The sequence below is a fragment of the Zalophus californianus genome, chromosome 8 (assembly GCF_009762305.2).
Source record: "Zalophus californianus isolate mZalCal1 chromosome 8, mZalCal1.pri.v2, whole genome shotgun sequence".
Classification (NCBI taxonomy): domain Eukaryota; kingdom Metazoa; phylum Chordata; class Mammalia; order Carnivora; family Otariidae; genus Zalophus; species Zalophus californianus.
In genome coordinates, this window is record NC_045602.1 from 39,217,340 (window position 1) to 39,243,228 (window position 25,889).

Here is a 25,889-nt window from a genome sequence, read left to right on the forward strand (position 1 = left end):
CCAACATCTGTCATTTCCTGACTTGTTAATTTTAGCCATTCTGACCGGTCGGTGTGAGGTGGTATCTCATTGAAGTTTTGATTTGGATTTCCCTAATGCCCAGCGATGTGGAGCATTTTTTTCATGTGTCTGTCGGCCATTTGGATGTCTTCTTTGCAGAAGTGTCTGCTCACCTCTTCTGAGGGCAAGTTTTGGGTCTTGGTCACTTAAGGCCCCGCGGAGCGGGAGGGCCGCTCCAAAAGAAAAGAAGTTAAAAAAAAAAGGCAGGAGGAAGAGGAGGAAGGAAGAAGGAAGAGACAAGAGTGACCAGAATTAGGGCCCAGCTCCACCCTGCATGTCTGTGGGACTTTGAGTATCCTGACTTCTCTGACCCTCAGTCGCCTCAGCCCTCACGGGGAGTCATGACCCTCCCAGGGCAGGGGGCGATCACACGCGTGCAATTGCTTGGCCCAGGACAGCGGTGTCACCTCTTCACCGGAATCAGGGGGTCCTAGCGGGCTCTTTGGAAACGCACTCAAGACCTTTGAAATGCCGGGAGGCTGAGGGCGGAGACCTTGCCAAGCTCACACCGGACTCCCCCCGCCTCCCCCGCCAGGTCCCGTCCTTCCCGTCCCTCCCCCCACAACCCACCCCAGCTGCCCCGCCCCGCCCCGCCCCCCACCCGCCGCCAGCCTGGACGGTCTCAGCAGCGGCCCGCGGGGACCAGGTGTCCCGGGCGTGCCAAGATGCAGTCGGGGCTCTGGCTCCTCCTGGCCGCGCAGCTCGCAGGTAAGACGGGGAGACTCGCGGGGCGCGCGGGGCTGGAGCGGGTGGTCTGCCCTGGATCCGGGAAGAGCCTGAGCCCTAGAGTTTAGAAAAGGCTGTCCCGCTAGGGTGCAGAGCCCAGAGGCCGGGGTTGTGGGGGTCCCCGGGAGGCGGCGCGGCAGGCACAGACCCTGAGGGTGGAAAAGAAATTCATCTCCCGAGTTCGTTACTCCAGGGATCCCTGAAGCCCCAGGACTGAGGCTACTCTCCCCCAAAAGCGTGGAGGGGAGGGAAGAGAGGAGGCGGGGGAGGGGAGGATTTGGGAAGGAAGAAAAGAGAAATGGGAAGGATACACAGAGAGGAAAGAAAAAACTGCGCTTGTCGAGGTTTCCCACAGGGATGTGCCCCCAGGAATGTTCCAGAGGCTCAGTTTGGCTTCGACGTCCCATACTTGGCCCAGGGTTCTGTCGACACATTTTTAGTACTTCCGGGGAGGTAGTGGTGGTACAATCTGCCAAACACCAGGCTACTGCCCGCTCTCGGACAGGTGTGGCAGAGGACTCCCTCGGGGTTCCCTGGCTTGTGGGAGCTATGTGGTGCGGCTCCCAGAGCCAGCTGCGTGGGAGTTGGAATGTTGCGGTCGGAAGGTAGCGGGGAGTCTCCAGTGTCCCTCTCATAAGCCCAACCAGACTGCCTCTTGGAAGAAGCCCCTCCACACCCCTAACTGCCCACTACCCTGCAGTTGATTGCTTTCTTCCCCAAAAAGCCCAAAGCTGGTCATCCTGCCAACAGTGACAAGGCCTGCCAGCCCCCTACTGTGACCCAGTGAGCTCAACCACATCTCAGATAGAAGCTAGTCCAGGCCATTCAAAACTAGTAGTTATTGCCGATCGTTTTAGAAAGAGCAGGTCCCTCTGAGTATGGAATCACTGGGAGAGGGTCAAATGAATTCCATGAGACCACATGGGTAGCAAGGCCTGGCTCTGTGTCTGGCACGGAGATGGGGCTTGGCCACGCTGGGTATTCAGCCTCCGGGGACACAAGAGAGAGACCAGGGTGTGTCGCAGCTAGCAAGCCTGCATGTCAGGACACAGGAAAGGGAACATACATACAAAGCCCAGGATCCTTTTGGGCCCCTTTACCCCTTAAGGAGTCACTTCTGGGCTTTCTTGCAAGAACTTCAGGAGTCTGCATATTTGCAGACCCACTATGTGCACAGGGGGACGGGACAGCGATCCAGGAGAGGATCACAGGTCTCCTCAATTCAGGGAGAGACTCAGAGCTCAGGTTCTGGGGTCCCAGACTTGGGTTTGAATCTGGATCCACCACGTACAGGCTTTGTGACCTTGAGCATGCCCATAACTTTCCTGAGCTTCTGTTTCCTCATGTGTAAAATGGGTGTAAAACAGGATCTGGTGAGGATTAAGTGACATAATGCATGCACCATGCTGGGCACAGTTCAGTAAAGATTGGCATCATTGTTTCTTATTATCTCCCCCAAGATGTCAATGAGCCCCCAAACAGTGAAGAAGCTCTGCTCTGCTGAAAAGGCAGGATGCTGTTTAGGGAGAAAAGAGACGGCCCAGTAGGCACGTGGGCACCAGGTACCATGTCATTCTTGGTGCACGCAGAAGCTCGGAGTGGCCTGTGAGTGGAACCAGAAAGCTTATGTTTGTGGCCCACGATGGGGCCATGAAGGCTGAGACACAAGCATCAGCAGGATTGTGACTCTAGGCCGCTGCCTCAGTAGGCCAGCTCCCCTTGGGTACACACACACACACACACACACACACACACACACACACACAACCTCTGGACTCCTGTGCCCTCTCGTGCCTCGAAGTTCCTAGGTCGCTGCCCCGGTCTATAGGATCTCCCTTTGCCCCACAGCTAAAATGGAAGGCTCGCCAGGTGAGATTCAGTGTGTTGGACTGGGCTGCGAAGGACCCATTCTGTCATCTGCTGCCTGTAACAACCCCTGGTGTGTGAGACACATAGACAATGAAGTACCCATGTACAGCGCTTTACAGTTTGCAGGGGGTTTTCTTGGACATTCGAACCCTCGCAGGCAAGCAGGACAATGGCCCCCAGCTGCCCTCCTCTTAAAGGGCAGAGACAGACTCCTTGACTTCCTGCAATCCCACTGCTGGTAGGGGGCAGAAGCTGGGTTCAAGGCCTGCTCTAGTTCTCCATGAACAATCCCCTACTTATCGATGCTTCCCATCTTGAGACTAAAATGAAATCCCAGGGCTGTTTCTGGGGTGTCTGACCTTCCCCTCGGGAATGGAGATCCAGTGACCTGTCACTTACTAGGCTAACAATTTGCAGGCTGTAGTGGCTCGTACGGCAATAGTGAGTTCCTCTTGCTTGAGCATGCTTGATCATGTCTTGCAGAAAGAGTGGCTAGCCCTCTTTTAGATTGGCCAGACCAGCCCTGGGCTCTGCCTCTGATTTGGGGCTCCTCTGGGCTGCCTGAGTCTCTGCCACCTGCTTGGAGCCTGTTGAAGGTCTGTCCATAGAGTGGCAGCAGGACAAGCTGAAAGGCAACCGGCTTTGACTTCAGGCTTTGAATCTTTGAGTTTGAATCCCAGGTCAGTTACTAGCTTGTCCCACTTGGTGGGACTTTGAACAAGTGACTTCATGCCTCAGTTTCCTCACTGGTGTCATGGGGATAAGAATCCCCAAATAAGTTTGAGGTTGGATTAAGATCATCTATACAAAGAGCCAGGCATATAAGCAAGCAATCAATAAATGGCAGCTCTCTCCCCATCCCCTCCGTAAAACCGGCCATAGGAAACACCTGATTGCAGATGGTCTCCTGGGAGGTGGGGTGCTCGAGCTCCGAGTCCGGGAGCCACCAGCAGCGTTTGCCACAGCCCCTGGCCCCTGCAACTGGGCAGGTTCTTCCATGGCTTTACTTCGATGCTTGACTCTGTGACTCTGAAGCCCCACAACTGTGGTTGGGAAAACGTGCTGATGATCTGTGTTCCTTCTGCTCCTCATAGCTCTACATGGCAGCTCAGTGCTCCAGCAGGCCCCTGGGTCCATACTGGTTCAGACCAACCAGATGGTGATAATGTCCTGTGAAGCCAAAACCTCCCCCATGAGCACACGCATCTACTGGCTGAGACGGCGCCAAGCTCCAAGCCCGCACAGTCACCACGAGTTCCTGGCCTTATGGGATTCCAAAAAAGGGATTGTGTATGGCCAAAATGTGGAGCAAGAGAAGCTAACTGTGTTTACGGATGCAGTGCGGTCCATTCTCAATCTCACAAGAGTGAAACCTGCAGACAGTGGCATCTACTTCTGCATGACCATCGGAACCCCTGAGCTGACCTTCGGGAAGGGAACTCAGCTGAGTGTGGGTAAGAATCTAGCTCAATGCTGTCGATGAGCATGGAGCACCTGCTGGGTGCTGGGTGTGTGCCAGGCACCGGAGCTGCCTCCACTCTCAGCCACCACCCCCCCCGCACAGGAGAGGGTGCCAGCTAGCATCATAGCTGGTAGGAATGGACTTACCCAGGGCCAGGCAGAGGCAAGTGTTCTATGTAGTCATTTCAGTCCCTGCTGCCATCTACCCTGGGAGGTAAGATGTTGATTCCTATTGCAGATGGGATGCTTTGAAACATTGCTGCTTCTTCCGGGGACAAGGCAGTGCTGTCCTTCAGCCACATCAGGCCTCCCTGAGGCTCTGCCTAGATTGGGCTGAGTCCTGGGGCCTGACAGTGGTCTCAGAAATTCCCACCGAGCGTGCACACCAGGAAAGAAGGTCGTCACTGCCTGGACATACCCAGTGAGAGCATTTCTAGGGCCGGAGGATGCCCTTACATTCTGAATGGGTTGGGGGGCGGGAGCTGTGGCTCATACCTACACCCAGAGGTACAGGGAGGAAGGAGACTGGACCCCAGGCCTAGCTGCAAATTTGGCTGCATATTCACTGTGTGCCTTTGCACCGGGGTCCCTCTGCTCCCTGGGCCTCAGGTTTCCCATCTGTTTCATGGGGCTGCTGTTGGCTTCCATGACCCCCTCGAACCCCGAGAAGCTGCAGTTCTGGGAGTTAAGTCAGTACACCCCATAGAAATAGATGATAAGCCACAGATGTGATTTAAAAAATTTCTAATGCCACGTTAAAAAAAAAAGTAAAAAGAAACAAGTGGAATTAATTTAAATACTGTATCTTTAACCAATTTATCAACAATACCATTTTAACTTGTAATCAATATGAAAATTATTATTGAAATATGTTGCATTCCCTTTTCATACTAAGTGTTCGAGGTGTTTCTTACACACTGCACACCTTGAGTGAGACTGGCCAGTGGCACAGAGGGCAGATGGCCACACTCTTGGACAGTGAGGAGTAAGTTCTGAGAGGTGTGAGGGAATCATGGCAGAAATTCTCGAAGGCCTGCACCTGCCTTTAGCCCCCTCCCCACGTTAGCCAACGGCCAGCCGACCCCCTGCGCTCCTCCCACTGTCCGGCTTCCCTCTCACCTGGGTTCTTCTCAGGCTGGGGGCTGATGACAAGGGGACGCCCCCTTCCCAGGAACTGGACCACTCAGCATGGGAAGATGCAGAGACAGCTGGGACAGCAGCACCATTAGGAAGAAAGAAACAGGGGTGCAGCTGTCTCATCTCACCAGCTTTGGGTCTTTAGTCAGGAGGTAGGGATGGGGGTGAGATCTCTGGGCAAGAAGCCGAGGCATCCTCAGCAAGGTGTCAACTGATTCCTATATTGAAAATTGGGCTTTGGGGGGTTTGGGGTTTTGGTTTGGTTTATTGTTTTTGTCTCTACAAGCCTCACATTTTCCCACTCATGAGATTTTGGGTAGATGATGAAATAAACAAAACTGGTTTCTAGAAGCTTCCCCTCCACCTACACCACCTACACCACCACCCACTCACTCCTCACTTTGATATTTCCAAACCCCTCATGCTGCTCAGCTCCCTGAGAAGAGCAGACCCTTCCCAAAGCATGTGCTTGCACCTCGCCAGAATTAGGGTATCCAGAGCCACGCCCCGCCCTTCCTGCCCGAGGTCAGCCCGTATTGAAGGAGGAACCTCAGGTAGTAAAGAAAGTATTAGAGAAAGACAGGGCCTTCTGGGGGCCGCTTTAACATACCACAGGCTCAAAAGTCCTGTCCTTTTCGAAGAGGAGAGAAGCATGGAGATTTGAACGGGGGGCAGGGGGAGTCAGGAGTCATCAAGGGGACCCAGCTCTGGGCAAGAAGAAATTAAAATGGAACAAGCCTCCGCACAAACCCCTCATCAGACCCAGGCACCGAGCCCAACCAAGACGCTGAAGTGCTGTAGACTGGCTCCCCTGCAGGCTTCCCACTGACCAGCCGAGAGACCTCTGTGCCTCCTCGTGTATAAAGTAAAGGGAATGGACACTGCCGGGGCCGTGAGGAGGAAAGGAGGAAACAATGCTGGGCCCCCACAGAGGGCCAGGTTCCCGCACACTCTGGGAGCACTGTAGCTAGTGTCCTTTTTCCTTTTATGCTAGTTTCTCTCAGCATTCCCATGGCCACAGGCCTTGACCTATGCCTAACTTTTTGTCAGAAAGCATTTGCACCTGAGAGAGGGTGGCGTCGTGAGAGCCTGGAATCAGGGCCTTTTGGCTCAGATCCTTGTCGTGCTGTTTAAGGCTTCCTGAACTTTAGACAAGCTATTCCAGTTCTCTGAGCCTAGGCCTCCTCAGGAATAAGATGGGGGTCCTGGTGCCTGTCCCAAAGTTGTAGGGTTCAATAAGCTCAAGCTGAAGCTGAAGTGCTTGGCTGTGCCCCTAGCACATGGTGGGACTTAGTAGGGGTCCGTTCTAGTTAGTTGATTCTTCCCAGAAACCTCATGAAGCAGGCAGAGGATGCGTGTTATCTCCACTTTCCAGAGGACACTCAGGCTGGCAAGGGTCCAAAGTGTCCGCTTTTTATGTGGAAGATGCCAGCCCCGAAATGGCCATCTCCTGCGGCCCCTCTCTGCCCCCTTGACACTAGAGTTTAAATTTATGGTGTCACCATCTTCCCTCTCCCACCGTTTTGCAGAAAGTCATTGCAGTGAAACATCTTTGCTCACCGCACAGACACAAGGGTTGGATTCAGCAGCACCCAGTGTTCACACCATTCCTAGCATCTCAAAGCCTCCGGTGCCTCCCTTGGCTCAGTGTGCTTGTCCCCTGCCCTGCTCCAACACATCAGAGTGTGACACTGGATTAGAACGAAAGAGAGGAGTGACCCGCCCAGGCATCAGGAGAGGGGCTGGGGTCGCCAGGTGGGCACTTTGCCCTGTGGGGCCTCGGGGCCAGCCCCTCACATCGTTGGTGTTCGTCTTTAAAATTAAAGGTTGAGACTAGAGGTCGTTCCAGCTCTGATAGTATATGATTTGTAAAGACACTTGAGAAGGAAAGAAAATCCCCATTGCAACCTGCATGCTACTATACATATGGGAAAGGGCACCCACCTCCTTTCCATGAGCTTCCTCCAACCATTTAGGAATTGGCAGGTTGGCTAAGGGGCTGGTCTTGTCAAGGGTTTGGGGACTCTGGCTTCCACTCAAGGTCTTCGGCCAGGGGGAGCACAGTTCGCTGGGCGTGCTATCCCCTTTAATTCTCATGACAATCCCGAGAAGGAACTGGGAGTCATCTTTATTTCAGCAGATGAGGAAATGGAGGCACAGAAAAGTGATAGGACTTGCCCCAAGTCACACAGCAATTAATCAGGGCTGCTGGGGCTCTGTTCAGGACCATGTGGTTGCAGAGCCCCTCTCTTTCCTGGACACCAAAATAACCCCCTGCCTAGGCCCTCAGTTAGGTCTGAGAATTGGGAAAACACCTAGAAAATTCTATTGCTATGTAACCTTGGAGCCCTGTAGCAGCCTAGTCATAGCGGCTTTAGTACCTGGATGGAAGACATGAGATTTTAACTTTTGTCTGGAACTCCACCCACTGTTTACATGTCTTGCTTGCTTTCTGTAGTTGATGTCCTTCCCACCACTGCCCCGCCCACCAAGAAGCCCACCCCCAAGAAGAAAGTGTGCCGGTCCCCAAACCCTGTGACCCAGAAGGGTGAGTTCTCCCAACTTCCTGGACCCTCAGAAGCACAGCAGGATGTCTTCCTTCCCTCCCTCCCTCTCTCCCCCCTCCCTCCTTCCTTCCTTCCTTTCTTCCTTCCTGCTTACCTCCCTTCCTTCCTTCTTTCCGCAAGCCCTTCCCACCTGTGGACTCTAGCCTGTTTCTCTGCCCCCCCCCCCCCCCCGCAAGCTGAGGTCAGAAGGGAAGTTGAGTATGACCACAGTGCTGCCCTCCAGCAGCTCACAGTCTAGTGGGGGACACGCTTACAAATCGTCACGGGGCAAAACCTAATGGAGGCTATGTCCACCCCCAAAACCTGCACATCAGTGTTCCTAGCGGCATTATTCATAATCGCCAAAAAAGTAGTAGCTCAGAAATCCACCAACTGATGAATAGATTACCTAAATATGGAATATCCATGCAATGGAATATTATTTGGCCATAATAAACAGTGAATTACTGATACAAGCTACGATATGGATGAACCTTGAAAATATTACACAGTGAAAGAAGCCAGACACAAAAGATCCTGTATTATGGGATCCCATTGATAAGAAATGTCCAGAATATGACATTTCATAGAGACAGAAAGTAGATGAGTGGTTGCCTAAAACGGGGGGGTTGGGAAGGAATGGGGAATGATTGTTAATGGGTACGGGATATTTTGTGGGGTGAGACAAAAACGTTCTAAAATTAGATTGTGGTGATTGATGGTTGCACAACTCTGTGAATATACCAAAAACCATCAAATTATACACTTGGAGCAGGTGAACTTTATGTGTAAAATCTATCTCCACAAAACTGTTAGCAAACAAAAATACCAAACCCAAAGGACCAAAACTTAAAAGTTTCTCAGTTTGGATGCTTACCAGAGGATCTAACACACAGTATGTGCCAATATATGTTTGTTAATGAGTGGACAAACTTGCCTCTCTGTGCTATATGCACCAGACACAGCAGCTGGAGGGCGCGCGCGCGCGCGCGCACACACACACACACACACACACACACACACACACACACACTTCACTTGAACCATCAACCCAAATGTGTTTCTGGAAAAATACTGACCCCTGTTCCCCAAAAGATACTGGTGACAAACAGAAAGCGTCATCTGCTCCTACCCACAGAACAAATAGCAGGCGAGCCACCACACTAGAGCTGCCTCGCGCTACTGGGGTTGCTTGGTCTCAAATACGTCAAGTAACAGAAAGAGCTTGAGGAGAGGCACCTAATGGGATTTCAGGGGATCAGAGCAGGAAGCTGCCCCATGGGGTCACAGTAATAAAGGAAATCAGAACCCATATGCAGAAGGGCACAGTCTTGGGGAACATGAAGGTGGAGATAAAATGACCTCATTTGGTAAAGTATCTGTGCCCCACAACTTTGCCTAAAAGATTTCAGGCAGGTTACAACAAAAAATGACACAAAAGGCAAATACACCAGGGCCACTAAGTTGAGGGTGCCGAAACTGGGTCTGTGCTGGGCTTCTAGAGAAGTAGAGAAGCAGCGAAGCCAGCTGCACCAAAGGGAATACTCCAGATAATCTGGGACCAAACCCCTGCCCCCCACGGTGATGTAAAGAAACAACCCCAGGCACCGGGCTTCAAAGCCTTCCTCCCAGTGTTAAATTCTTGAAGAAATCTCCTCTGTTCATCCTTCTGTAAGGACTGCTGAACAATAATGAATTCACTAACACTTCTAGAAGTGATGAGGACAAATGTCTTGCATCATTTCTCATATGCACCCTCAGTACAATCCCAGGGCAAAGATGCAAATCCAACATTAGTAGGTTATTAAGAATAATCAGGCTGAGTGTGAAATTGGCCAAGTCGGGGTTGGCGGAAAAGTAGGTGGAGGTTGCTTTGGGGGTGGGGGCCATGGGACAGTGTACCCTGGTGGTAAGTCAGCCAGTCTATCACTGCCTATACTGTGTGACCTTGGGCAGGTGATTCAGCCTCTCTGAACCTGTTTCCTCATCTGTAACATTGGGATGTTCGCCTGGCATGATTAAATGAGGTGCTATATATAAGGCACTCATCTTGAGGGGGGCACCCAGCTAGAGCTCACAGCTTGTCATCATGAATGAAACCACATGGCCGCCCTGGGGAAGGGCCTGCTCCCTAAGGCTTCGAGCTGTCCCTGGAGATGACATTGAGAGCAACGGTGTGGTGGCCTCTAGGCTTCAGGGGACTCCGAAACCCGAGCAAGGCAAGAAAGGCCAAGCCAGGCCATACAAGTGGCCAATATATGAAAATAGGCTGACGCTGACAAATCATCGGGGAATGGAAGTGAGGTATCATGTTAAACCCACTACACTGGCAAAAACTAAACACTTTGATAATATTGAGGGTCGGCAAGGGGCACAGCTGGTGGTTAGGAATGAAAATCAGTGCAGGCTTTTTGGAAGGCTCTTCACAGTGTCTATCACAACTTTAAACGGACATAGTTGATGGTTTGGCGGTTCCTGTTTTCAGTATTTGCCTCAGGCTGCCTCTTATATTAGGAAAAATGTACCAGGATATTCTCTGCAGTTATTTGTAAAAGTAAAACATAGGAAACAAACAAAATGCCCATCCGATGGCTGAATAATCCATGGTATGTCCAAACTGCAAATGTTACTCTGCTAGGAAAAGTGTGTGCTGAGATTTTTTTTAAAAAAGATTTTATTTGTTTATTTTAGAGAGAGGTGGGGGAGGGGCAGAGCAAGAGGGAGAGAGAGTCTCAAGCAGACTCTGCACTGAGCGTGGAGCCCGACTTGGGGCTCAGTCTCACGACCCTGAGATCACGATCTGAGCAGAAACCAAGAGTCAGACACTCAACCGACTGCACCACCCAGGCGCCCCCTGATATATTTAAGTGAAGAAAAAAATGGTTTGCCAAACAATTTGTAGAGTATAAGCCACTATATGCTTTAAAAAAACCTGTATGTGTTTGTGTAAATTATGCATGTGTAAATGCAAAGAGAAAGGTACCAAATTAACCATGGCATTTTTTTTCCTGTGAAGTAGCTAGCATGCCAAGGAGCACTCTAACCATATACTTGAATCCTTTACAAGGAAAATATATTCAGCAATCTCTTGTGTAGTTAAAATAAAAGCTTTAAAAATAAATAGTAAAAATCTCTTTACCAGGCATGAAAATTATCTCCTTTCAACATAAGTAGCTCCTGAGTTTAATTAATTTTTAAAATGATGATGCGGGACATAACATTTTCCATGTAAAATTATCTAAATGTGTTTAAAGTACCTCGAAAGATGGGCGCCTGGGTGGCTCAGTTGGTTAAGTGACTGCCTTCGGCTCAGGTCATGATCCTGGAGTCCCGGGATCAAGTCCCACATCGGGCTCCCTGCTCAGAGGGGGGTCTGCTTCTCCCTCTGACCCTCTTCCCTCTCGTGCTTTCTATCTCTCATTCTGTCTCTCAAATAAATAAATAAAATCTTAAAAATAAAAAAAAGTACCTAGAAAGAAAGAGGAGAAAAATATGCAAACAATGGTATTCTCTGGGAGGTGGGACTTCCGGTTGATTTTTCCCTCTTTGTATTTTTATGTGCATGCCTCAGATGTTCAGTAAGTGTGTCTTTTCCAGGCCCCTCCTGTGGCCCCCTCACCCTCGGCCTTCTGGTGGCCGGAGTCCTGTTTCTGCTGGTGTCCTTGGGAGTGGCCATCCACCTACACTGTAAGTTTTGCCCTCTTGGGCCATCATGATGACTCCTTTTGCTGTTGGAGGTGTCCCTGAGCATCCATCCTTCTCTAGGGAAGACGGACAGATGGCAGAAGTCTACACCTGCCCCCAGCCCATGGTAGCTGCAGAGGTGCAGGGATCAGAGACTACCCTGTCTCTAGAGTTAGACAGACCTGGGTTTGAAGCCAACCCTACTATTTGCCCATCTAGGGACCTTGGCCTCTCTGAGCATCAGCCACCCCATCCAGGAGTAACAGTGTTACCTACCTCCCAGGGTTGCTGTTTGTAAAGTCCTGCCCAGAGGGCCCAACATGGGGTGTGAGCTCAGTCAGTGAGAACTCCCATGAGCAGTAAGGATGGAAGCAGTACACAGAAGACATTGCACTGGGGTTTGGGTTATGTTCCCAGAAGCTTGAACTCCTCCTCCTCTGCGAGGCTGCTGGAAGACAGAAGATGACTGTCTCTCCCGGCCACCATGGAGATGAGATCATGTCCTGCTCTGGGCTCCCAGTCTTCATCAGAAAGGGGGGAGCTGCAGGGGAGGCCCGCACCAGCAGCCCAAGAGCCCTGGGCTCTACCCTTGGCCCTTCTGCTCACCTGTGCCACCACGAGCAAGTCACTGACCCTCTCTGGGTTTCTATAAAATAAGAGAGGGTGGCTCGCAGAGGCATGGACTAGATCAGTGACACTCTTTTAGGTCACAGACCCCTTTAAACTTGTGATAGCAGTTATAGACCCTCTCCCCAAAGAAATGTGTCATGTGCACATTTTTGCATAACATTGCCATTCACAACAGGATCCGTTTGCCCCCATTAAAGTTCAGTGGTCTGCAGACCTTTTTGATCAAGGATCTCACTAGTAAAAAGTTGTTAAATTATGAACCCCAACTGCAAATAGATCTCATTAGTAAAAAAAAAAAAGTTAAATTTTAAACTCTAACTGCAATTATGTGTATTTATTTCATATATTAAGTATGTTATCAAATGTGCTTCATAACTGAAAAGTAATAAAAGATGAGATAGACCTATAAATAGACATGCTTACACTTCCTTCCCGCATCCCGGTGGGAAAACTTGCGATTGCCCCGAATGCACACACTCTAGCTTGAGGCCACATGTCTGCACACCTCTCATTCCTGACCTGCTGCAAAGGGCAAACTGGCACATTTAAGGACACACAGACCAGAGTAGATGCACTGAGTTCGAATTCTGGCTTTACTGCTTACTAGCTGCACGACTTTGGGCAAGTTACTCCGTGCCACGCATGCTCTGTGACTCAGTTTCCCCATATGCCCAATGGAGGTACTAAGAGGAGTAGTCATAGGCTTGCTGTGAGCTTGAAGGGAGTTAAAGCACATAAAGTTGGAGCATAGCCTGGCGCCAGGGAAGTGGTCTGAGGTGCTGGCTGCCCCTGTCATCTCCCTCTTCACTCTCTGGGGCTGGGAGTCAGCGGCCCACAGCCCACACAACCCACCTCCTTGTTTTCTTCTTCCAGGCCTACAGAGGAGAGCCCGGCTTCGCCTCCTGAAACAGTAAGTGCTTGGGGCCTCGAAAAAGTGCCCGTGACGCGGCCCTGGGTGTGGTCCTGGCTTCCTTGGCCCCCACTGTTGCCACAGCCTCTACCTGCAGGGATCCCAAGCCAGACCTCGCCTACAAAAAAAATCTCAGACTGTATAAATAGATGGAGCCATAAAGTTCAGGAGGAGAGATCGACTAAACAAATGAAAATACTGGGTATTTCAAGCACGGAGAGACTTAGCTCTTAGCTCTCCTAATGATCACAATCAACTCTTGCAAGCATAGAATACAATAGGATACCCCAAACTCTTTCCCTCCCAGCATTTCATCTGACTTGGTCCTTCAAGGACATAGGAGGGTTACTGTTACAGACCAGCTGAAAGACTTGCTCAAAGCATTTGGGTTAGTAAAGAGCAGGACTGGATCGGAAGACAAGTCGGTTCACTGCTTCCTTCCCTGCTCGTGTGGGGCGTTGGGCTGCCTTGGTCCTGTCTTCCACCCTGGACCCCACCTGTGTCCCAGGAGTTGGCAAATCAAAAGGCTGAGTCACATGGACATGGGAGCTAAAAAGCCCCGGCTCTGTAGACCGCTGAGCTGCGTAAGTGCAGGCAGATACCCAGAGGCTGAGGCCCGAGAGGCCAGCGGCCAGGGCTGCTCCCAGCCTCAGGGACTGCCAGGCCTCAGCCGGGCCATGAGCAGTGTTCTTGGATTGCTTTTTCTTCCTCAAAATACCGTTCCACATCTATCTCTCTCATTAATGACAATCCCCTCCATCTAGAGGTGTTTGGAGAAAAAAGAAAGCCCATCAAGCCTCTAGATTGAAGAGGGCAAGAGGGCCTGGTGCTCAAGAGCTCGGGCTAGGGGGTTTGCATCCTGTCTGCCGCTCTTCAACCATGGGACTGTAGGCGAGTCACTTCACCCCTCTGAGCCTCTGATTCCCCTTCTGTGAAATAGGCTAACAGTACCAACCTCATGGCTCTTGTGAGGACTTATTGGGGTAATACCCATAAAGTGCTCAGCCCTGGTCCCACGGAGTCGAAGCACAAACTCATGTCACTTACGAAAAGTCAACTCTACCATCCAAACAACCAAGGAACAAAATGTACTCCTAAATACTTGAAAATTTAAACTCCAGATAAACTCTGTATTATATTCTCGACATTATTATATACATTGTATTTGTCTATATATTTGCTTGACTAGAGATAGTCACTGAAACATGCCTGCTGTCTTTTATGGGTGATTTTCAATGATAATTTTGATTGCGTACAGTTTTCACATTTTTATGTGCTGGATTTAGAAGTTATCCCCACCTAAGAGATGGTAACCTGAGTGTATTTGTCTGAGCCTAGATCTGCAGAATGTTCTGTTCAACATCTTCCCTTGGTGACCTCTAATGGAGAATGAGTCCCCATCAGGATACTGGCCCCACTCAGCCCTTCATTTTAACTTGTTCCCCAGTGATTTGATGCCAGTTTTAGGGGACCTCTGAGGATCCACTGAGGTGGGGAAGGAGCTGGGGGTGAACATGGGGAGCCGTGAGCTTGCTCACCCTCTGCTCCCAGTACTGCTGCCATCGACCACCTGTAGTTACGCTCGCCAGTGAGACATCATTTGAACAAAAGGGTTTGTGGCTAAAACAAAATTTGGAAATCCTCTCTAGTTTTGCTACCATGATCCAGGTGTGGGCGAAAGAGTCCATGGGCCTCACGGATCAGCTATTCCAAACTCAAGTTGCGACTTGTGGCAAACGCTCCCCAGCCCGAAACTGAGCCTGGAAAATCTTCCCATCAGCAAGCCACCTTCTTCTGGCCCCTTAGTGTACATTTGTGAATAGCTTCTCTTAGAAGGTACTACAGGAAATAACACTATTCAAAGCTAGAGTTCTTTGAGCTTTGTTTTTTGAGCTTCTTAAATTTTTTTTTTAATGACTAAGTTGGGCCCTAAAAACATACTAACAAAAAACTCCTGGCCCGGGGCTCCTTACTGGAAGTGCAATCCTGCATCCTCACCTGTCATTTGTCTTCGTTACAGGAAATTCATATAATTTCCCTGACAATAAGTGGTGTCTCAACTTGCTGTTGTTTTCAGGTTTTATAAATGAGCAAAAAATATGCTTTCGGGGTCCTGCTACAAAAATACGTGTGGTCAGTAATGAGCGAGATCTGGAAAAATGAGAGAGAAGAGCCACGCTCAACTCACTCCACTGTGGAAATTTCACTGGCCTGCTGAAGTTGCCTGCTTTTAACTATTGCAAGTTCTTTCTGTGGGCCTCACGCGTGGGAGCAACGTGTTAGTTGGTCATCGGGAGCCACAGCGAGAAGGCTTCAGAGCCCCCGAACACTTCCTGCAACTCGGGGGCACACTGGAGGATGCTGCCATGACACCACTTCCAGCTCCCACACTCCCCCTGGGCTGGGCTGGGACCTTTGTGTTGGCCATCCAGCCCCTGTCTCGAAAGTTGCTTTGCCCTGGTAGGGCACTGACGTGGAGTCCTGAGTCTCTCATGGGATGGCAATGGGCTGGCTCCTCCTTGGTCTTCCCAGGCTGGGGCTGACTGCCCTCACCGACAGCCCCAGAGACCAGACCCAGCTTTGAAACCAGCTTTCTGTGAAGGGCTGACCTGACTTCCATAGTGATTTCAGTCTCTGGGGATGTCCTTTTGGGGCTGGGGACTTGTGGCTTTGAGAATGGGAAGTCACTTTATCTCCTATTAGGAATTTCCCCAGCTTTCACTTCTGCCCTCCCATGGCTTGTATATTTCTCTCACTTTCTGTTCTTTTTATCAAAATGTCTTGGTTGGAAAAATAAAGTCCTTGAATAAAAGATGCAAATGGGTCCTGTGATGGAAAAGCACAAAGCCCATCTGTATGGCAAAGATGTTGATGCTCAGCTGAAAAGAAATAACAAGGATAAAACGTGCCTGTCCTCATTCGCCCCTGCAACATGCTGTCGTCCGTATGGTAGGCATAGAGAGAGTCTCGGAAGTTGGGAAGCACCCCAGGCACCCAGCGCCAGGCAGCAGGGGCCCCAGGGACTGGCCTCCTCTGGCCACCCCAAGCCACCTTCACTACACCTGTTGGGTTCTACAGAGCGGAACCCCAGGGACTCCTAGCCACAGACTGCTGACCTTGTACTAAAGAGAAGGTGAGAGGCATCAGGGTGTCTCTCTCAGCTTTGACAGGAAAAGCAAATGCAAGGGGGAACATGCTGAGCTGGAAGAGAGAGTTGAGATGAGGAACTCGTGCCTTCTGAAAAAGCCCAAGGGGATCTGATCTTAGCTCCCCACCCTGGGCTTTGGCAGTGTTAAGAGCTACTGAGCCAAAAATGAATGCAGCCTTAGGCTGCGTTAACAGAAGCACCAGGTGCAGGCCAACGGAGAACAGAGCACCACCTGCTTTTCCCAGCGGCTGGGAGGTGCCCTTGAAGAAGGGCAGTGGCAAACCAGGCTCTGCTCAGAGACCTCTGGCGGCCACAGAAAACAGGAAAGGAAGATGGCTCGAGGGGAGGAAGCATCTGAGATGCTGCCTGTGGAGTGAAAGGGGCAGAACTAGGTGTGGCAGGTGGGAGTTAGAAGGGTGTTGGTGCAGGAGATGCTCGAGAGAAGCAAATGCTCTCTGCCCATCAGCTCTGAGGACAACATGACAGGCTGCCTCCCAGGGCCCCGGGGAAGGGGGGAAGGAGCAGGGTGGCCTGAGCCAGACCCTTCTAGGTCTCACGTTTAAGGTGGGCTTCTTGCTCTGAGACATCCCATTTAGGGATAAGAGACTAAAGCCCAGGGGATGTCTGGGTGGCTCAGTCGGTTAAGTGCCTTTGGCTCAGGTCACGATCCCGGGGTCCTGGGATCCAGCCCAGGAGCCCCCACATGGGCTTTCTGCTCAGCAGGGAGTCTACTTCTCCCTCCCCCTGTCCCTCTGGCCCCCCTCCCCCTGCTCATGCTTGCTCTCTTTTTCTCTCCCTCTCTCACACACACACACTCTCTCAAACAAATAAATAAAATCTTCGAGAGAGAGAGAGAGACTAAAGCCCAGATGTGCAACCTGCCTTCCCTGCAGGCTCACACCCAGTCCACAGCAGAAGTAAGAAGGGACCTCCAGGCCCCTCTCTCCACTTTATGCTTGGCTGTTTGACAGCATCTCCCCATTGCTGTCTTTGCAATTGTGTTTAGTCGTTTGCAAATTCATACGGGGGTGAGGTTGGAGGACCAGGGCCGGGAAAAGGGGGCGGGGGGCACCTCTGTCTCTTTTCTGTGCAGCAGGTCCCTGCTACGGCTTGGTCTGCCCAGAGAGCTGGAGCAGGCTTGGCTGCCAGCAGCAGGGGCTGCGGTGAAGTCGTCTGCACCCAGCACCTGACTTTTCTTTTGCAGAAGGAACTGAGCATTTACTACTTTCTGGAGGTCCGTTATGGCAAAATATTTTTAAAAATTTTTTTTTAAATCTAGATATCTTTTGACTCACAATTCCACCTCTAGGCCATTACCTTAAAACACACACACACACACACACACATCTCAAGGTTCCATACACGAAGAAAAACACATCAAATTGGTTTTTGTCGTGCTGCTTAGTAGCCAAAAATTGGAAATTGTCCAAATGTCCATCAGGAAAAGACAAATCAATTGTGAGACGAGGGACTCGTGGCAGCGATTAGGGAATGAGTGAGACCCATCCATGCTGGCTTCAAATGATGGCCACTACACCTGCATATATTGTCACAACATCCGTATGGATTATCCTCGTTTAAAATGCAATATATGGCCACTGCTAAAATTCAAACACGATAAAAACAGGCAAAGCAAATATACGTTAAAGTCAGGATATGGTTACCCTTATTGCAGGGGTGCTCCATAGGAGGGAGTATGAAGTTTGGGAGTTGGCATGTCCTGTCGCCCATCTGGGGGCTGCTCGTATGGGTGTGTTCAGTTAGTGGAATTCACTGAGCTGTACACTCACAATATGTCAACTTTCATATGTATGTATGGAAATATAGATTATACTCCAACAAAGACATGTTTTGAACATCTAAGTACAGAGCATTGCAGAAATATGTAAAATTGGCATTAAAAGTTTCTTGTTCTCCCAGATTTTTCCTGCCTATACTCTTTTAAACAGAGAATTGAAATCTTATAAAATGTAATACGTAATACCTAAGATATAGAATATAAAAAATCGAATCTTACTATTCTGCAAATTTGATTTTTTTTCTCTAATAATATATCAGTGCCTCTGGACATATTTGTGTATGCATAGGAAAAGATCCAGAAGGATATACTCCAAGCTGTTAATGGTAGTTACTCTGGGGAGTTTCCACTTCTGCATTATACATACATGTCTGGTTTCATGAATTTTTACAACAATCATGTATGACTTTTATAATTGGGGGTAGGAAAGTTTGGGGAAAAGAAACGGCTTCTTTTTAGAAAGAGGCTCTGATCATCATAATATTAAAAAATTGGAATCCGCTTCAATAGCTGTTGATGAGAGATTTTGTTCACAAGTCACGATTTTTAAAAAATCCATGCAATGGGAATCACATGACTCGTGCAGGGGCTGCCAGACTGCAGGGCCGAAGTCTCCAGTCGTGCAAACTTGGGCAAGCCCCTGTAACATCTGTGGGCTTCAGTTCCCTTCTTTGCAGTGGGAGCAACAACTGTCTCTCTCTGCCTTGCTGTGGGGCACGGCCATAGCTGGGTTTGGGGCCAGTGCCGCTTCCCTGGGCCAGTCCCGCTTCCCTGGGCCAGTCCCCCCTCAGCGGGAAGCAAGGGTAGTGAATTCTGGGCACCAGCCTGCAGGTGTAGCACCCAGCAGCACCAGTTCAAAGGAGGAAGGGGGCTCCTACGCAACCCCCTCCCTTTCATCCTTACTCATCCCCACCCCCACCCCCGCAGTTTGTGTCTCTCTACCTGTAGGAAGTGGGCAACTTGTTTTCACAAAGTGATCCCCGGTCCTGTGTGGGCTGCAAAGCTGATCGAATCTACCACCCAGTCAAAGGGAAAGAGAGAAAGAGCCCTGTCTTCAGAGGCCTTTCCAGGTGTGGAGGACGAAAGATTTCCTCCATCACTTCTTGGGAAACCTCCTCAGATGCGTCACTGACACTCCTTGGTGACCGTGAGTCACCGGTTCCTGGAGTCCTGCGGGTTACATAACTGGGTGCCTCAGCCCAAACAGAAGGAAACCGCATCCCTCGACACCACATCTGTTTGGGATTCACAGACATAAGCCTGACCTGGGTGATTCTTGTCATGCTGAACGCCAAAGTTCTGAAAAAGGACTCTATTCCCGCGCGGTGTCATTGGCTCTCCTGGATCCTGTTTTCTCCCATTCATTGACAGCCTTTTATGTGCAAGTACCCATCTTTAGCTTAGCTTGGGCTTCTGAATTTGAACAAAAAAGTCTACATTTCTTTTCATATATATATATTTAATATTTTATTTATTTATTTGAGATAGAGAGAGAGCATGAGAGGGGGAAGAGGGAGAGGCTGGGGAAGGAGCCCGACGTGGAGCTCGATCCGAGGACCCCAGAATCATGACCTGAGCCGAAGGCAGACGCTTAACCGACTGAGCCACCCAGGCGCCCCTTTTCATATATTTTTAATTGCAGACTATCTCCCATCCTGTCCCCTTTGACAAGTGAGCTAATCACCTGCCCTCTCTCTGCAGGTAGTGCTCTTCTTCCTCAGGCTTCTCGATGCCAGTGTAAATGTATTTATTTGGGGCACCTTCTGTGTGCCCGGCTGGCCCTGTGCTGGGACTTGGGGAACCACGACAGACACAGCCCAGCCCCCCCAGATCCCTCCTTACTGGCCAGTCCCTGATCTCCTGGGGGGACCAAGGCCAGTGAGAGCCCTCCGGCCCTGTCCTGCCACCCGCATACACAGTCAGCCTTCCTGAGCCTCAAGGCCAGAATGTATATGAATAAATGAGTGAAGCAAAAAGCCCACTTACTGAGCCAGAGGAACAGCCTGCCCGAGGCACCCCCTCAGCCCTCTCTGCCGGCTCCCCAGCCCAGCCTGTCTTGGCCCCAACGCTGTGAAGACTCGACTTAGCCACACTTCTCACTGTTTGCTTTGACAGGTACAGTCAACAAACCCCTTGGAGAACATACACTCAACAAACTAGTTCTTAACCGAGCACCTATGGAGTTCTTGGCACTAACGATGCGTTCAGCAGACACTGTCCCTAACTCCATAGGCTCACAGCATCGTGGGGGACAGAGACACAGGCCCGGCACCTGTGTGACTCCAAGAGTGAGTGCCCTCGGGGCCGCACACTAGTGCCAGCCCTGGACAGACGGTAAACGGGAGACACGTAAATACCCAGATGATGTTAACACAAGCAGAAGGCATGAGTTGCTGCCTCACAAAAAGTTATGCTGTGCTGGTGGAAGAGTATGAGGCCTTTCACAGTAGATTTTGTGGAGGTCTCTGCGGTTGGGTGGGGACAAAGTTAAGAGGGGAAGATTTGAAGTGTTGGTGGGGAGGCGGAGGCCCATCTTCCCCACACAGCTCTCCCCAGCCCCCCATCAGCATCCTGTGGGCCAAAAGCTGGCTGCTTGGCTAGACCTGCTGTCTATGTCTAGCCTAGGGCGAGCGTTTGGCCCATAGGATGCTGAAGGGGCCAGACCAGGCAAAAGGGAGGCTGTTTCTCCTGTTCCTCGGCCCTCACTTCTGCCACGCCTGGGGAGCCAGAGAGGCCTAGGGAGCAGAGAGCAATGGGAGGCTCACCCAGCACAAAGGCGAGGACTGGCCTTTGTGGAAGCCCCTTCCCGGACCGCACTCAGAGCCTGCCTGGCCAGAAGCTCAGCATCCCGTCTCTCACGCCCACCTTGAGGCATTGGGGGTGAAGGCGGTGAGAAGGAAGGCTCGCTGGGGCTCAGATGGGAGGCAGTGCTTGCCTAACAGTTCTCCACATCTTAGCTGCCACGTGCGGAGCTTAGCAATGGAAGAGGGATGACACTATTGGGGTTTCATTTGTGTCACTTCAGACAGAGTGTGCCCCTGCGTGTTTGCCTCGTAAACTATTCCTGATTATTGTGCCACACAGGGCCTTTCAGGGGACAGCTGTCCCACAGTTGAGCCTGGACAGCCCCTGCTGATGTTAACTCAAAACCTCCCCACCATCTTCCCTGCCCTGCCTTTAGTATCCAAATAAATTAAGACCCTTGAGTGTGTCTGAGTGTTTAAGAGAGGATGGTTGATCCGCATGGTCTCATCCCTCCTGCCATGACCTCTACACCAAAGTTTCAACTTCAGAGAATGAGTGGTGACTCGGCCAAGGTTAAGAATACATTTTCCAGGAAAATGGAAATCTGTCATTTGCATCCAAACATCCCTGGGCAGGTGAAAATGTAAGAGTGACGGCCCTCAGTGCAGGAGAGGACATGGACAAGAGCACTCACAGGGGCTGCTGATGGTATCATGAGACACTACAGCTGTTCTCCTTTTGGAAAAACCATTTGGTAATATCTAGTAATGTCTAATATAAATCACATACTCTACCTCAGCAATCCAGGGAATTCGCCCCTATAAAATAAAAATATTATTGCAAAAGAATAAGTATACAAAGATGATTCTTTCCATTTCATTTGGGACAAATAAAAACTGGAAACAACCCCAAGCTCATCGATAGGGAATTACTAAATAAAAATGTGATCTATACATGCCCTAAAATAATATCACGCAGCCATCAAAAGAATGACTCAAGAGAATGATTTGGTGAGATTGCCAGGAAATCCCTAGGGAGGAAAAGGTGGATGCAGGGAAGAATTTAAAATATGATCCTATTTTTGTAAAGCAAGTAATCCACCTGCAGAAAACCATGTACATGTCTAAGGCTGAGGGTACATGACCGCATGAACAAGCCAATGCCACTGTAGAAGGAGACACGCTTCACCGCCAATACTGGGCATGAACACAAAGAAGCAAATGTTTCCTTGGAAAAGGAACTAGTTTTACTGAAGTAAGGAGAAATTGAAACAAAAGAATCCCTCCTTTTATTTTTTATTAATTAACTTGACTGTTAAAGTTCAATAATAACTGTCAAAGTTATAATACATTGGAAAACACCTAAGAATCAGTATTTTTATTCATTCTTGCACTCCCTAATTTCAAAAAGGATTTGGGGCAGGTGACAAAGCAACACACACAAAGGGAACAGTACAAAAGGGCAAAGCAGCAATGGAATGGGGAGTGGGGACAAATCAGCGGGCATTGGGGTGGGCACAGCACCTGTTAGCGTTCAACACGCATTTCCACTCGAGCCGATCGTTTGGTTCTACGTCAAGACTTGATGGTACTGTGTCCTTCCTCTTACTTGATGCGTTATCACCTCTTTCTATTTTTCGTTTTCCAATCACTACAGGTAATTTATTTTCTCCTCTCTATTTGCCTAACATTGCCATTCACCACCCCAGCGTCACCATGCTGCTCTGGCTGTGGGTTCGTGGTGTGACCAGCCAGGCTGCTGAGCAGGACTCTTATGTGAGAGCACGCAGTTTCCACTCGTTTAGACTTTTTTCACAGAAGTAGAATTTGTACGGTAGTTAGACATATTATCAGTTCCTACACTTAAAAAGATGTCATTTCAAGCATAGGTACAACAAGGTTATCTATTTCCTCCAGCATGACCCTATGCATCACTTTGTTTGTTATTTAATTAATTTATTGAAAAGCATGAGAACAATACTTCCTTCTCCTCCCCAAACTCTTGGTTTTTAATTTTTTCCTCAAGGTCCCAGTACTTGGCTGGCTTCTCAAAGTGTCGGAATCCCAGAAGCTGATCTTCAGTTTTTACTGTGACCCACTCCCGCCGCCCTGCCCAGGGAGGGGGGGGGTGCAATCTTCCCACAAGCTTTGTTCTTGATCACCCAGGTTTTGAATTCTGGATTCCTGCTTCCTCACGGTGATGTCCTGTGTTTCCCATCCTTAGGTCGTAGCAGAGGGAAAAATTGCAGAGATGGAGGAATGTGACTCACCCATCTTTTTGGAATCAAGAAGGTTTTCTTTCTCAAAGGCAAGAGCCTCTTCCTCCCAATAGGCTTATCAGCTACTAGATACATACCAGCCAATTTATAATTACTGATTCCAGTAAGTAAAATAAAGTGATATGAGAATAGACCCCATTAGACTAGTTGGAGTGCACGACACCAGCGACATTCACATACAAGGGGAAAGAATGGATTATATAATAAAGGTGCTGAGATCACTGGTTAGCTATTTGGAAAAAAATTAAGTTTTCGCCCTTCACATCTTACATGGAAAGAAAGTCCAGGTGTCTTAAATAAGTGAATATTTTTAAAAATATACTGAAAGCGAGAAACCAGGAGGTCAGTAATTGAATGAATAATAAACTCTAATAAAAATTAAATATGAACTTGTTTCTAATACAGATTGGAGTTGTTTAAACAACAAATTTTTAAAAGGAATACATTTTTAAAAAAGGCATTAGCCCAGATAGATTATCCCAAATATAATATTTCAGATAGATGAGAGTGCTGATAAATGGTGCCACCATTGCCAAGGGCAATTTGGTAACAGGTATCAAAAGCCTTAGAGTTGTGTATATTTTTTGACCCAGCAAATCCACTTCTATCAATCTATCATGAAAAGGTTACTATGATTAGAGTAGGGTTATACTATTATATATTGATCATGACCTGAGCCGAAGTCATGAGTTGGACGCTTAACTGACTGAGCCACCCAGGCGCCCCCAAAACTTTTTTAAAATAGTAATTCCTTTCTTGTCATTATACATTCTCCTCATACTTTTTTTTTCAAACCTGAAATTGCTTTATAGTTTTGTCTGACTATACATGTAACACACAGATGCAAGTAATCTACATGCATGGACAAGAAGGTAAAAGTCACCTGTGACCTGCCATGGAACATCACAGGCTATTCATCTCCAGCTGCTCTGGGGGTTTCACTCTGAGTCCAGGGCCCTTCGAAAGGCATCTTACCTTCAGAGGAGAGCTCATCCAGAGCATCTCCCGCAGCTGCAAAATCTCCTTTGAGATGAGAAAAATTATCATCAAATAACAAGCGATAAACATAAATTTAAATTTCCAAACTATAAATGAGACGATCTACCTTGTACATCTATTTTAAAAAGTTGTCCTGGGTCTGACCACGCACGCGCACACGTATGCACACGTTTCTACTTGTTTCCAGAGAAGGGTAGACCACTCCAATCTCACTAAAAGTTTTAAGTGACCAGATGACCCATATCTTCACACATTGTTTATTGACATTTGCCCTCACTTGCCAGCCACCATCTCTATTTATCAAACGCTTGTTATGTGCTTGGTAGTCTATGGTTTTACCTGCATCCTCTCAGTTAACCCCTTATGCACGCATACACTCTTGCCATTGTACAAGCAGGATGCTAAGCCTAAGCATCATCAAGCCACCAGGCTATAAAGCAAAGGGCAGAGATAGGACTCTCCTGACAACCACCACCCAGTGACACCCAGTGAGATGTCCTGTGCCCGCACCCCAACCTGTGGGGACAAAAGAAAGAGCAATTTCATCTTAGGTCCTGCAGAAGCTTGCCTAGTCTTATCACCATATGAAAGCCCAGAGTTCATGATTGCTACATAATAGCCATCCTTTTGGGCTCTTTCTCTACTCTGGTTGTGGCCGAAGCAGCAGCAAACTGCAATTGAAATGAAAAATTCTTCGCAACTGGTAAAATCTGATCCTTTAGAATTTAGATCTCTATGGTGGGAAAAGAACTTAGTCTAATTGAGCTCCCAAAATAATACTTGGAGGCCCTCAGTGACAGCCCTGCCAAATGCTCGTCCTCCCCACATTTAAATTCATAAAACTCACATTCTCTAATTCTACCACAAAGTGTTTTTCTCAAAGTCCCAGTGAGCTTCCAAGAACCCTTCTAGAGCAAGTCTACTCAATGGCTTACACATGACCACAGTTTCAAATCATTCGTGCACCAAAATGAGCTTTCTGCTGCCACAAAATTCACATGGACGTCCACGTGTGACCTTTTCCATGGCCAGTTCCCAATTGTCACTCCCTCTCTTTCTAGCCCACTCAAGGAAAGCTACCTCAATACAAGTAAGCAAGTGATGCTATATGTTATGGGAATAGCCTTGAACTCGCTCCGCTGATTTTAAGGAAGTGGGTATTTCTAATTGCTACACTTCACACCCAGCAGTGACAAAGTAAGGTACCCACACAGAGAAGGTTAAGAAGGTAAGCTGGGGTTCTTTCCAGGTGACAGGGCCCAGGCAATGTCTCTCTTCCTGGGTCATCTGCTTTCTCAGAATGTCTGTTGGTGCCCCTGGCCCAGAACCAATGCCGCTTTTAATGGTATCATTACGATCAGTGGTTCCTGTTTCCTCTTCATTTACAAACCCACAGTTATCGCACAGATTCTCAGAATATTTCATTGTTTGCAAGAAAGTCACTATTCTAGAACTGCTCCTTGTTTTGTTTTGTTTTGTTTTGTTTTGTTTATTGGAAGGAGCAATTTGGCTTTATAACTCCATCACCCTGCCCCACAACTTGGGGAGGTGTCGCTGGCTAACCAAGGGGACAGCCTTCATTCCCATGGCCCAGATGGACTCCTCTGACAACAAGGGGCAGAGCTAAGAAGACAACATGGGCCCTCGTGTTGCCTGCACAGCGCTCCGCCACAAGACCACACTTCCTTTCAGTCTTTCAAGGGCACATCAATATAACATAAATGAGACTTTCTAAAAAACCACCTAAAAATGCAGGTGTCTGAGTCGGCTTGGTCTACAGATTTATCAAAGCCTGGAGGAGCTGTCTTGGATGTTTTCCTCCAACAACTCCAGCCGTCGGTATCCACACATCCAGGTACGTGCTCCCATTCTTGACTGAATTGTGCCTGGTGTCCCTT

General features: G+C 49.0%; 2 protein-coding genes across 2 annotated transcripts in view; both read left to right on the forward strand.

The window, feature by feature from the left end:
* The first annotated feature begins 676 nt into the window (after positions 1–676).
* Positions 677–15,820, forward strand: CD8B (CD8b molecule). The gene is made up of 6 exons (XM_027622666.1): positions 677–768; positions 3,750–4,109; positions 7,712–7,801; positions 11,397–11,486; positions 12,987–13,023; positions 15,101–15,820. The coding sequence occupies exons 1-6, from the start codon at positions 726–728 to the stop codon at positions 15,111–15,113; spliced, it is 633 nt and encodes a 210-aa protein (XP_027478467.1). The 5' UTR covers positions 677–725; the 3' UTR covers positions 15,114–15,820.
* A 9,826-nt stretch (positions 15,821–25,646) lies between these two features.
* CD8A (CD8a molecule) overlaps positions 25,647–25,889 on the forward strand; it is a 34,928-nt gene continuing 34,685 nt past the window's right edge. Inside the window, exon 1 of the mRNA XM_027624164.1 lies at positions 25,647–25,846. The gene's annotated coding sequence lies outside the window, so the exon portion shown is untranslated. The remainder of the gene's footprint in view (positions 25,847–25,889) is intronic.

Bases quoted from the DNA above. Each gene is read 5' to 3' on its own strand.
- CD8B (XM_027622666.1), top strand. From the start codon at position 726: ATGCAGTCGGGGCTCTGGCTCCTCCTGGCCGCGCAGCTCGCAG. The intron at 7,802-11,396 runs GTGAGTTCTCCC...TGTCTTTTCCAG, and splicing joins AAACCCTGTGACCCAGAAGG to GCCCCTCCTGTGGCCCCCTC. The intron at 11,487-12,986 runs GTAAGTTTTGCC...TTCTTCTTCCAG, and splicing joins AGTGGCCATCCACCTACACT to GCCTACAGAGGAGAGCCCGG.